Source organism: Panthera uncia, chromosome F2 (assembly GCF_023721935.1).
Source record: "Panthera uncia isolate 11264 chromosome F2, Puncia_PCG_1.0, whole genome shotgun sequence".
Classification (NCBI taxonomy): Eukaryota; Metazoa; Chordata; class Mammalia; order Carnivora; family Felidae; genus Panthera; species Panthera uncia.
Window position 1 is genome coordinate 19,431,728 of NC_064812.1, and position 13,711 is coordinate 19,445,438.

The 13,711-nt window shown below is 41.1% G+C and overlaps 1 protein-coding gene across 1 annotated transcript in view; it reads right to left on the reverse strand.

Moving 5' to 3' along the window:
• Window positions 1-698: 698 nt before the first annotated feature.
• DEPTOR (DEP domain containing MTOR interacting protein) overlaps window positions 699-13,711 on the reverse strand; it is a 169,638-nt gene continuing 156,625 nt past the window's right edge. The window contains exon 9 of the mRNA XM_049632971.1: window positions 699-1,489. Coding sequence (XP_049488928.1) covers window positions 1,418-1,489 — 72 coding nt within the window. The 3' untranslated portion in view covers window positions 699-1,417. The remainder of the gene's footprint in view (window positions 1,490-13,711) is intronic.

Genomic DNA, 13,711 nt, shown 5'->3' on the forward strand with positions numbered 1-13,711 from the left:
GAGAATATTTTACGATGAGCTCATGCTTTTTACACTTTTGTAACTCTTTCTTCTCACTGATCATACTACTACCATCTTTCCATGTTTTAAATAGATATCTTTATCATAATTTTAATTAATTTAAAATGTATTTGATATTTTTTATTTTAAATTTTTTTTCAACGTTTTTTATTTATTTTTGGGACAGAGAGAGACAGAGCATGAACGGGGGAGGGTCAGAGAGAGAGGGAGACACAGAATCGGAAACAGGCTCCAGGCTCCGAGCAATCAGCCCAGAGCCTGACGCGGGGCTCGAACTCACGGACGGCGAGATCGTGACCTGGCTGAAGTCGGACGCTTAACTGACTACGCCACCCAGGCGCCCCTAAAATGTGTTTGATATTTTTAAAATCACCTGCAGCCTCCAAGTCTTGTGGAAGTACAGCAGCCTGGGTACTCTTAACAACGTTTCCATTGAAAAAACCTCAAAAGCTATATAAACATATCTAAATAAGATCTATTAAAATACATTGTTAAGCTAGTAAGAAAGTAAAAAAAAAAAAAAAAATCCTTAGAAGCCAAAAATTAATAAAAGGCAGGAATCCAGAGGTGAGCAAGCACTTAAGCATGCTTTTGTCCTAGCGCATCTGCCAACTCCTGGAGACTGATCTATTTTTACAGTCTCTCAAGCTCAAGGCCAGGGCCTCTCAAGGGAGAATTCTTCTAGGTGACTCCCACATACAGCTGGAAATCTTAATGGCTGCACCACCAATGAAAGGGAGATCCAGAAATACACCCACTCTGAGAAGCCGACAGTAAAGATTTTTTTTTTTAATCTTGGAAATGAGTGAATGGATGAAGAAAGAGATTCTCTGAGAAACTATAGCCCAAAGATAGTCATCAAGGTTTATGGCCTGAATTCACACTCTCCATGGAATTAAAAAGCCCAAGGCTAAGAGTTATTTTGAATTGGTCACATGTTGATGTTATCCCTAAACATCCAGCAGAAACAAATTTGATCCTCTCTGGAGGAACTCACTTTAAACACGGGCCTCAAATAATTCCACTGATAAGGTTCCAAAGAATATGAATACGCATTCAAAAAAAAAAAATCTCATAATACATAAGGAAATAAGAGATCATGAGCAACAGACAGCAGAAATAAAACAGACAATAGAACCAGATCTGCAAAAACTTTAGATGGTGAAATTAATAAGCACACAATATGTTCAAGAAAATAAGACATGGAATTGAGAATATGATAAGAAAAAGGAATTATAAAAATGGCTAAGTAGATTTGGAAAGAAAAGGGAGCTTTTAGGAAAGAAAATTCTAGGGGCACCTGGATGGCTCAGTTGGTTAAGTGTCCCACTTCGGCTCAAGTCATGATCTCATGGTTTGTGGGTTCCAGCCCCACGTTGTGCTCTGTGCTGACAGCTCAGAGCCTGGTGCCTGCTTCAGATTCTGTGTCTCCTTTTCTCTCCATCCCTTCCCAGCTTGTGTGCTCTTTCTGTAAATAAATAAATAAATAAATAAATAAATAAATAAATGTTTTTAAAAAAAGAAAAGAAAATCCTAATACTTGAAAAATTAAAAACTCAAATCTAGAGAACCAATACTAAAACACATACAAACAATAAAATCTGAAAGGTAGCAAAATGTAAAATTAACATATAAAAATCAATATCCTTCATATACATGAAATCATAGAAGAGTGAAATTCCATTTACAGTAGCAATAAAAAAGATTAAATACTTAGAAATAAGCTTACATGAAATTTGCCAAATCTACATGGGAAAAATGTCAAAATACTTCTAAAAGACCTATGAACTTAAACAAATGGACAGACTTCCCTTGTTCTTGAATAAAATGACTCAACATTATAAAGATGTCAGTTTTCCATAAGTTAATCATATAGCCTCCATAAAAATACCAAGAAGCTTTTATCTTAAAATGAGATAAGTTAATATTAAAAGTCACGTGAAAAAATAAACATGCAAGAATAGCCAGGGAAACACTGAACAAGAACCATTAACGAGTGAGGGAAGAAGAAATCTCTATCAAATATGTCAGAAAGCTGTTATAAGTACAAGAGTGTTGCACTAGTTCATGAATAGACACATAGATCATGGAATAGACTAGAAAAATACATATGGAAATGTAATGTGTGATAAAGTTGGCATCTCTAGGCACTGAGACCAAACTTGGCTTGGGACAACTGGAAATCTACTTAGAAAGAGGTAAAATTGCATCCCTAACTCATACTATACACAGGGGAAAAAACAAAAAACAGAAAAGACCAAATGGATAAGAAGCCTAATTACAAAAAAGAAGCCATGCGAGTACTAACAGAACATGTAGAATTTTTTTTTTTGAATCCTGTAAGGAAATGCTTACTAAATATGTTTAAAAATTCAGATACAATAGAAGATTCATCAATTCAACTAGATAAAAATAAAAGCAAATTAAAGGAAGCTTTGCATGGTACAAAGCTCTATGAACAAAGTCAAAAGACAAATTCCAAAATGGAAGACAGTATTTGTAGTATGTACTATAGATACAGAACTAGTATCCCTAATAGGTGAAGAACTCTTAGACATCAAATGAGAAAAGACTAAAACCCAGGGGCAAAACATGTGACGCAGAAAATAGCCCCCTAGGGGCGCCTGGGTGACTCAGTCAGCTAAGCATCAGACTTTGGTTCAGGTCATGATCTCACAGTTTGTGAGTTTGAGCCCAGTGTCGGGCTCTGTGCTGACAGCTCAGAGCCTGGAGCCTGCCTTGGATTTTGTGTCTCCCTCTCTCTGCCCTGCCCCTGCTTGTGCTCTGTCACTCTCTGTCTCTCAAAACTGAATAAACGTTAAAAAATTTTTTAAAGAAAATAGCCCCCTAAAAAGATATAAAATATTCCTTACACTATTTAAAGAACTTCAGGGGTGCCTAGGTGGCTCAACTGGTTAAGTGACCAACTCTTGATTTTGGCTCAGGTCATGATCTCCCCGTCATGGGATTGAGCCCTGAGCGTCGGTTTCCATGCTGAGCATGGAGCTGGCTTGGGATTCTCTCTCTGTCTCTCTTTGTCTCTGTCTCTCTCTCTCTCTCTCTCTCTGTCTCACTCTATGCCCCTCTCCCCCGATCACACCCTATCTCTCAAAATAAATAAATAAACTTAAAAAAAAAAGAACTTCAAACACCACAGAGCAGTTAACAGTTAATAGGTATGATGATGTATTCTGTTGGCAAAGCTGTAGGGTCACTAGTAGTCTCACACATTGCTGACAGGTGTGCAAAATGGCCCTCTCTATCCGGACGATAGTGTCACAAAGGCTGTTTAACTAGCTCTTACAGGCGTGTTTACTTCCTCAGGCTTCTGCCTCTTTGCACCCTGACTGATACAGAAGTCTCCACCAAGGAAATGAAAGTGTACCTCCAAGTATAATGACTTGGGTTTGTCATGTGAAATTTGATAAGTATTACTGTGCAAATCAATCACCTCTCCTATCTTGTAACTTTTTGTTTGTTTTTTGCTGCAATGCTGCCTTTTAGGGATACCTCTTAGAAGACAAACTCCCCTGTCTCTTTTTCACCGTTGGTCCCCGTTGCATGCCATAAAAAACTAACTCCTCTGTGCTGCCTGGTTTTTTTTCTCTACCTGTCTTCTGTTCTTCAGCTGGGGCTCTAACAGGTTAATAAAAGATTAAGAAGAGAAACACAAACAGAAGTCTATTAACCTGTGCATTGTTTATACATGTGGGAGTACCCAGGGATGAGGAACTCAAAGGGGTAATTTGAACGTGGGCTTGCATAGCATCTTAACAAAAGAACAAATATGTGTTTAGAGGTGTCAAGCCAAAGGAAAAGCTTTGAGCTTCTAAGGCCAGCAAATTATGGGAAGGCAAATATATGCGAAAACCAATGGTGGATAAGGGCTAGCTTTCACAAGGGTTGTTATATAGGTTCCTTCGGTGCCGTCTCTAGACTGATAGGGATCTAGAGTTGTCTCTGGTGATTGACTTCTGTCCTTCCTAGAAGAGAGAGGTTGGGGGGGGGGGCTTTATCAGTTTATGTCCTGGGTTTAGACAAATCGGGGGAAGGCAGAGAGTTTTTCTTGTGTCTACTTCTCGATAGCTTTTAGTTCAAATTAATCCTCATACCAAAGTGGCATATTTGAGGGTGGCATATTCTGATACCCTTCACAGGAATAACCAGACTGTCTTTTTATTTATTTATTTATTTATTTATTTATTTATTTATTTATTTATAATTTACACCCAAGTTAGTTAACATATAGTGCAATAATGATTTCAGGAGTAGAGTCCAGTGATTCAGCCCCTATGTATAACATCCAGTGCTCATCCCAACAAGTGTCTTCCTTAATGCCCCTTGGCCATTTAGCCCATCCACCCACCCACAACCCCTCCAGCAACCCTCTATTTGTTCTCAATATGTAAGTGTCTCTTATGTTTTATCCCCCTCCCTGTTTTTACATTATTTTTGCTTCTCTTCCCTTATGTTCATCTGTTTTATATCTTAAATTCCATATATGACTGAAGTCATATGATATTTGTCTTCCTCTAATTTTGCTTAGCATAATATCCTCTAGTTCCATCCACGTTGCTGCAAGTGGCAAGATTTCATTCTTTTTGATTGCCGAGTAATACTCCATTGTGTATACATGAATATATACCACATCTTCTTTATCCATTCATCCATTGATGAACATTTGGGCTCTTTCCATACTTTGGTTATTGTTGATAGCTCTGCTATAAACATTGGGGTGCATGTGCCCCTCAGAAACAACCCACCTCTATCCCTTGGATAAATACCTAGTAGTGCAATTGCTGGGTCGTAGCGTAGTTCTATTTTTAGTTTTTTGAGGAACCTCCATACGAGGTTTTCCAGAGTGGCTGCACCAGCTTGCATTCCCAACAACAATGCAAAAGAGATCGTCTTTCTCCGCATCCTCACCAGCATCTGTTGTTGCCTGAATTATTAATGTTAGCCATTCTGACAGGTGTGAGGTAGTATCTCATTGTGGTTTTGATTTGTATTTCCCTGATGATGATTAATGTTGAGCATTTTTTCATACCAGACACTGTCTTTTATCAAATAATTTCCGAGCAAATGGGGATATTATGGACTACAGCAGAACAGCAACACTGCTATGAGTGTTAACATGTGTCCAGGTTGCATAGGAATGATACAGGGCAGGGGCAGGACAGGAATGTGTATGAAAACTGGTTCTGAAAGAGAGGACCTTCAAACTCTGTGTACCGTTTGACTTAGACAATGCAGCAATTACTTGTAGAAATTGTCCTAAGGAATGATCATGGCTCTATGTGAAGTTTAAATGACAAGGATAATCACAAAGCAGACAACCGTGTCTCATAGGCATAAAGGTCTGGAAGAATATATACCAAGGTGCAAACCGGGGTTTTTCTTGGGTCATGAGATACTAGACAATATAAATTTTCTTCTTTTGGGGAATCTGGGTGGCTCAGTCAATTGAACGTCTGACTTCGGCTCAGGTCATGATCTCTTGGTTTGTGAATTCCAGCCTCGTGTCGGGCCCTGTGCTATCAGTGCGGAGCCTGCTTTAGGTCTCCCTCTACATTCTCTCTCTCTCTCTCTCTCTCTCTCTCTCTCAAAAGTACACATTAAAATAATTTCTTCTTTCTGTTGTTCTCTATTGTTAATGTTCTCTATCGTTATTATGCCTTGGTCTTGTAATTTTTACAGCGGTTATTTTTATTTTTTTTATTTGTGTATGGGTCTTTTCTGACTTTGAAAACACTTAGTAATGTTCTTTGGTCTAGAAACTGAATTCCAAGGAGGAGGAATCTAGTTGCAAAGGGGAGAGTTGGGGAAACATCAAGAAATTGAGTCCCCTCCCCTTCCTCAGACTATCTGTCCCGATAATTAAGCCAGGTCTTCTGCAGCCCACACTCCTGCCATGAAACGACTCCCACTGCGTCATGTAGACACCTGCAAGGGGTGGAGTGAATCCATGTTTGGGCAGAGAGCCTGGAGAAATGGAGGGTACTTGCCAAAAGGGAGTTCAAATTCCTTCAGAGTTTAATCATTTTCCATTTCTCCATAGCTAGATGACCTCCTGGTCTTCTCCTTCCTAAGAATCTCCCTAAAATTTGGGCACTTAGGTCTCAGGTGTAAACCATCTGGAAAGAAATTATTCTGAAAATAAAACCTTTCTACACCAACAATACGTCGGACTCTCTGAGTCAAGTGTTAGCCCTGGCCCCTCAATAATGGTTAGATTCTCCCAGGTGTAGAGAAAGTGAGAAAGAGGCCATGATGGATGATGTGTGAGAAGCACGTGCAAAGGTCTGTGGGGTCCAGTCCATCATGTGCAGAAGCGTGTTTGGAGCAGAGCCCCCAAGAAATGCATTTCAGTGATGTTTTGTAAGCAGTAAGAGGGATGGGCTTTTCATGAAAAGAAAATATAGGAGATTCTCTAAACCTTTTCCACAAGACTCTCACAATGGAAAGCAGCAAGTGAGCATGCAGACTAGACTTAGGTTCTTACAAAAATTATAGTTGGGCAGCTATTTGAACCTAGATGTCTCCGGCTCCAAAACCATGTTTTCTTTGTTTTGTTTTCTAAACTATGCAATACTTTCATTAAATATCTTAGTATTTTTAAAACATTTTTCACTGCAATGAGAAAACTTATATCATGATCCCTTACACACACACACACTCTAACACATACACTTACAAAGAAGATCCTCGTGAAATAATACACATTTTGCTGTGTGCCAATAGATCATCTATAGTATACTCTGTTTCTTCTTCCATGCTGGTTTCAACCCACTCAATGTGTTTCACAACCCAATAAGGGATCAAATCCTACCTACCTCATTTACACAAGCTGCTTCAAGCATTTTTTTTTCTGAAACTAACCCTTAATTTTCATGGGTTTATTTTCCATACAAAATTATCTTCTGCCAATACTCTCCAACAGTGCACCATCGCTATAAAAAGGTAAGAGTGTTTGTTCTGTGGTTTTCTACGTTTTTAATAAGCTCCTCATTCAGATAGAGTCTTCTCAACCTTTTGCAATTAAGTATTGCCTTTAACTGCTTGTTTAAGCAGATGCATTGGTAGTGCATCTTTCCTTTCCTGTTCCACGTACAGAGGACACTGCTCCGCTAATGTTACCCTCTGGCATCTACATTAGGGCCTCTCCAGGGCTGGATGCCGTCCTGGAAGTGGGAGAAGACGACTCAGCCATCAGTTGACTTAATCTGAATTCTTGCTCTACTAAAAAATATGTACCCTTGGGGAAATAACATCACCCTTTGAGCCCCAGTTCCATTGTCTGTGAAATAGTCAAAATGGTAGTCTTTAATTTACAGCATCATTATGAGAACTAAGTAAGATAACACACATCCATTGGGTGACACATAGTAAGTGTTCCTGGGAACATCAGCAATCTCTGCTTCTTATTCCTAGTTATATCATATCATATATCATATCATATCATATCATATCATATCATATCATATTGTAATTCTCATGGTGGCCTAGAGGTGCAAACATATAGTGGGGAATTTGTACACACACATCTTCGATCCCAAGTTCTGACACTTATTAGCTGTCTGACTTAAGCAAATTATATAGTCTCTCTCAGATTACTCATTTACCAAATGGATAGCAAAATACCTAACTATATGGCGTTGATGTGAAGGTTAAATGAGATAGGGCATACAAAGTGCCTGACACATAGTGTTCACCATGTTGCTGGGTTTCTGTCTAAGCTGCTGCTTTTCCTATTTTACCCTTTGCCCTGCTCTATATTCAGCATTCTCTCTCTCTCTCTCTCTCTCTCTCTCTCTCTTTCTCTTTCTTTCTCTCTCTCGCTCTCTCTCTCTCTCTCTCTCTCACACACACACACACACACACACACACAACTGTACATCCTTCCCACCATCCTGTTTAGAAACCACCACTGGATGGTTTCTAGCTCCAACAATGATGTCTAAGCTCACCATATCCTGTGACATGTCAACGAAACTGATACAGGTAAGCAGGGGTGCAGCTATCAGTATATCAGTGCCACCCCTGAGCCAGCCTTCAAGTGACAGTAAAGATGTCTCTTGAATTTCTAAGCTCAAAAGATAGAGACAGTGTTACTTACTAGCATTCCAGGAGGTGAGTCCAGTGAGTCTGACCTGACACAGCTACTCCTTGAGAGGAGTAATGAGACAAGGGGACGGAACCACATTTTCTTGGTGATAGTTATCGTACTGGGACAAAGAAAAACTTGAAGAGAGGCCCTACTGAAATGGTGGAAATCTAGAGTCCAACCTCCAGAGAAGCTGTTGAGCATCACAAAATTCCAGGTGTGATTGGATTTGTGTGTCTGTTCCAATTCCAACTGGAAAGTTCTGCTTCCAGTTGGAATTGAAACAGACTGGAGGAGATGAAGGAGAAATAACAAGTAAATGGGAATTTGGGTGGGATCCTGGAATAGAAAAAGGGCAATAGTTGAAAACTGATGAGATGGGAATAACATCTGCATGTTAGTTAATAGCAGAATACCGATTTTAATCCCCTGGTTTTGATCACTGTACTATGGTTATGTAAGGTGTTAACAGAAAAGGAAGGTTATCTGGGGCTAGCTCTACCGTTGAGAACAATCAGAAAAGCTAGGATAGATTACTGAGGCATAATCTTCATGCAGCCAAATGCACAAATCTTAAGTATAGAGCTCAGTGTATTTTTATGCATGTGATATATAAGATGTGACACCCCCAACACACCTAACTCAGATCAAAGTATAGAATGCCTGCCTCACCTTCACCTCATGAATCCGTATCAGCAGTCAGGAGAGTGGTTAGCCTGAAAAGTCAGGAGAAAGAATTGAGTAGTGATTCGGAAGGGGCCTGGGGAGATTTCTGGGGCCCCAGCAAGGCTCCTTTTCCTCACTCAGGTGTTGGTTATACAGTTGGGTTCATTTTTTGATAACTGATCGAGCTATACACTTACGGCTTGTGCATTTTCCTTTGTGCTTGTTATACTTCTGTTAAAACATTTATTTAAAGAATATGGTTTATGCCGAGTCTCACTGAGAAAAACTGCAATCGTTTTAAATTCCTTAAGTGCTCTTAAGCACTGGAATTTGTGTCCGAATCAGTGCATTCCAAATGAAAGGATGACCGACTTAATGGGATGGGGTTGGCATTTAGAAGAGGATTTTTTTTCTTGAAGCCATGCGTCTGTAATATTTGATACAATGGGAGCTGAGCCTAACGGGTCAATTTTCAAATCAGGAATTTTTAATCAGGCTTCATTTAAAATTAAGATTTTTTTTTTTTTTATTTAAACTGGATGGACCCTGAAAAACACAAGAGGGCAGCATTTCATAACATTATAAAGAATGTTGACCAAGTGTTTTTAGTAAAGATCCAGAGTTTGAGAAGGGAGCCTAGCGAGAGCGTCTTACTGAGCGAGGAAACTAAAGTCCAAATAGGTTATTAAGTGGGTCACCTTAAGTTCCTTTAAATCACCAGAGGTCAAGAACAGCAACACAAGCATCACCACTTATGTTTCCCGATGGTGGACCCTTTTCCAAAGCTCACATCATTCAACTGTTCTTTCTGCCTTCAAGATCTCTTGGTGCATGCTGAAAATGGTTGACTTCTCACCAAAAGGCCCATGGACAAGGTCTCCATTGATTGTGGACACAGATTAGGGCATAGCTGCCTGGCACCTGTTCCTAAAGATGAGGAATGAGTAGTTCAATTTGAATAAAACATGAATCAACGTCCAGAGCAGAAATAGGCTTCCAGTTTAATTATGTGCTAATCTTCAACAGAAAGGAGACCTCGAGGGAATGGTTAGACAGTGATAGTTTTTAAAATATGGTTTGCAAATGTTAAAGATGTGCATTTTAGTTACACCCTCAAATCATGTTTTATTGCATTCTCTGACTTCTTACAAGAAGTATTATTAAACCTCAGGGTGGTAGATGTAAGGTGCTCGTCTTATTTATCAGGACAGTAAAATCAGACTTTATACGGAGAGAAAATGAGAGTTTGCTGTAGCTTTTAGCTATAGAGCCCATTACTATATCAAGGTTAGGACTAACTCACAGACTCCCTCATCGTATAGAAAAGCCACCCTTTCTGCCACCCAGGACAGGAGGCTTGCAGTTCCACGTTGAAGGGGACTACGATGTCAGGAAAGTAAGACTGAAGCTCACCTCTTCTAACAGAAGGGGCTGTGGGATGGAGAAGGAGGATGAACTGCTCACAGCGTGTGTCCTGTTTTCTCCTGTTTGGGATAAAGGCTAAAACCTGGAGAAGAAAGCCAATTGGAAGAAGATGTCTACTTCCTTCTCAGTTAAGACCCTGGAAAGTGACTGCCACTTCCCAGGCCTCCTGATTTGGCAACAGCCACGTCAAAGTAAGCCTGGTGATCCATTGTGGTTAGTAGAGGGAAGCCTTGACTTGAGCTTCTCTGGGTAGTTCCCTGTCCAAGGGTCCAGGAGTTCTTGCAGCTCTAGGAAACCTTGGAAGGCAGCAGAGTGAAGAGCTTGCCAACCTAACACACGCCCACCGTGGCAAAGGATGGGGGTGCTCTGAGGCCGAGCCTGGGGGTGGACGGGCAGAGCCAGAGGGCAAGGCAGAAGACATGGCAGAGGCTCAGGTGATCTAGAGGGCCAGAAGGAGCCAAAGTGAGACTAAGGCAAGAAGGAGCCTGGGCGCCAGCCAGCCAGAGAAAAAGCAGATTACAAATTACTACGGCTACAGTCTGTTAGAGGCCGAAGATAATTGAAATGTCCTCCTACTGGGGCCAGACTCCTTTATTAAGTCACAAGCAAGATGGCTTTGATCCCTCCATGTCCTCAGGGTGCATATTAGCTCCGCTCTCCTTTGCTATTTGATTCATTAATAATCCCTTTATCTCCCTATTTCTCTAAGGAACTTACACCAAATCTCTGTGGTATTGAAGCAGAAAACAACTTGAATGGCACTGAATTTAAAAACCCCTCTTTGTTAATCCCCAGCAAGTGTCCCAAGCTTCTGTACCCCAAAACACATTTACTTTTCAGGGAGCATGCCTTCCATATCTGGCACAGTGCCTGGGAGATCAGAAGGAAACCAGTTTGGGGAGTCTTAGCCCTAGGGACCAGACATCAGTTATAACTCCTGCACCTAGGATGCATCAAACTTTCATGCTGGTAGAACTCTCAACTGCCAGCCCATGCTGGACATTCTCTTCCATGCTCCAATTGGCCATAAATATGCAGCTACACTCTGAGGTTCTCGCCTTTGTTCTGAGGAATTTCAACAAAGATAATGATATTCCAATTAGAAACAGAATTCACTAGCGCACCTGAGTGGCTCAGTTGGTTAAGCGTCAGACTTCAGCTCAGGTCATGATTTTGTGGTCTGTGGGTTCGAGCTCCACATCAGGGTCTGTGCTGACAACTCAGAGCTGGAGTCTGCTTCAGATTCTGTGTCTCCCTCTCTCTCTGCCCCTCCCTGATTCATGCTCTGTCTCTCTCTGTCTCTCAAAAATGAATGAACACTGGGGCACCTGGGTGGCTCAGTGCATTAAGCATCCAACTTCGGCTCAGATCATGATCTTATGGTTTATGGGTTCAAGCCCTGCATCAAACTCTATGCTGACAGCCCAGAGCCTGGAGCTTGCTTTGGATCTCGTGTCTCCCTCTTTCTCTGTCCCTCCCTTGCTCTCAAAAATAAATAAACGTTAAAAAAAATTTTTTTAATGAATAAGCGTTAAAACTTTAAAAAAAAAAAAAGAAAGAAAAAGAATTCAGGGGGCTACAAAGAACAGCCTTCATGAATCTCTTTCCGCCAGGCAGTGAGAGTGGGGATGGCTGCAGGTCTAAGGCTCTGAAGTGTCTCCCTCCATTGCCCTGGGCAAAAACTCAAAAGAATTGGTGGAGTCCAGTGGGGGGTGGGGCAAGAGATGTCACGTTGGTTACTTAGAATTAAGGGTGGTGACTTGATCACACCCCCTGGATTCAAATCCCATCTCTGCCACTTACAGCGTGTCTTTGGGAAAGTTGCTTAACCTCCTTGTAACCTAGCATTCTCACCTGGAAAATTAGGGTAACATCAACACCTACCTTAGAGAGTCATTGCCAACATTTAATAAGACAGAATGAGATAACCTACGTAAGCGTATGGTGTCTGACTCATAGGGAGCACAACAAATGTTACCTGTTATTTGTTATTGGCTTAATGGTTTTGCTTGCTGAGACAAAGTTTAAATACTCCAGAAATGAACACATTTTCACACCCAGATTGTACTGATCAATACAAAATCATCTTTCATTTATACTGACTGATTCTAAACCCTAACCTTCTAAATAGCCACACCTGAATATAATTAATATGATTCACTGTACATTTGTTTCCAGGAAGAATTATCACCATGTGCTTGGGTGAATTGCCTGAGCAAGACTGAACTTACAGCAAGCCTGAAGTGGCCCATGAAAGGAACACTGAGTGGCAGAACTGTGACCTTCAGAACGCGGAGAGGTGCAGCTCTGGCCAGCTTCTGACCTCTTTCAGTCAGGGACGGCACACAAACGTGTGGGTTGCGGGGAGCTCAGGGCCTGCAGAGGCGTTTTGGTTTGTTAGGGCGGTGGACGTGTTCCATTTTGTTTTCAACCAGTGACAGGAGTTACACACTTTAGGAGGAGCACGCATGCTGCACCAACCACAGCCCGCCACACACTCTCGTCTTAGTCCCAGTCTCTCCACCACACATGGCCACTATCCACCTGTCATTTAGGTATTTGAACATCTCACCTTCTCACTGCAGAAAGACTGTCATGTGTCTTCTCTCACAAACGCAGAATCCACACACAGCAGCGACCCACGGACTCGACTCTGGGGCTGTCTGTCCCTGTCTCCCTTTCCCGCCACTTTTGTCTTTCCTACCCACATTCAACAGAAGAGAGAAGGCTCTTTTAATCTTTTCAATGTTTCTCACCTTTTTAACAGGCAAGCCGAATTACTTGTTTCTTTTCAGTTTTTAAACGATGGGACTCTTGGCTCTGATTTATCCTTAGTAAACCACAAGGCAACATTCAGGTATCTTCTGACTCAGTTGGGAAGTTGTAAGTGCAAAGACAACTCCAAGCTTCCAGCTAGGTAGGAGAAGCTTCCAGATTTTCCACGATTCCTTTTCTTGCTTCCATGTTTCTTCATAGCAAGCAGAAGCTCTTGATGGCGCTGTTTTCATTTCCCATACTCAGGTGCATCATAAGCTAAGTTCCCAGAAACTGAACTGTTATGTTCACTGAGACTTTAGACACTTCTTCCATCTTTATATACCTATGTTGTCTCAAAGATTGCCATTTGTTTTTTTGGTTGTTTGTTTTGGTTTGTGTTTTTTTGTTTTTTGCTCTTCATTCAGAAGGAGTGAAATATCGTAGAGGAGCAGACAGAAGAACACTGGTATAATTACATAATGGATTTGCCTCTTATCAGCTGTGACACTTTGGTGGTGTCCCCACCACAGTTTCACAAAGCCTCATTTCCTTTCAAGTGGAGATAAGTGATGTTTTTAGTCCATCACCTTATGCTGAGAGCTTTGCTTACCTGGTAGAGCCAAAGGGGTAAAGCCCTAGAACACGCATTCTACATGGAAGACCGCTTATCTGGCCAACAACACCATCTTGTACAACACCAGGAGGCGCGATCCCTCAAAGTTGGTGTGAATCTGTCTC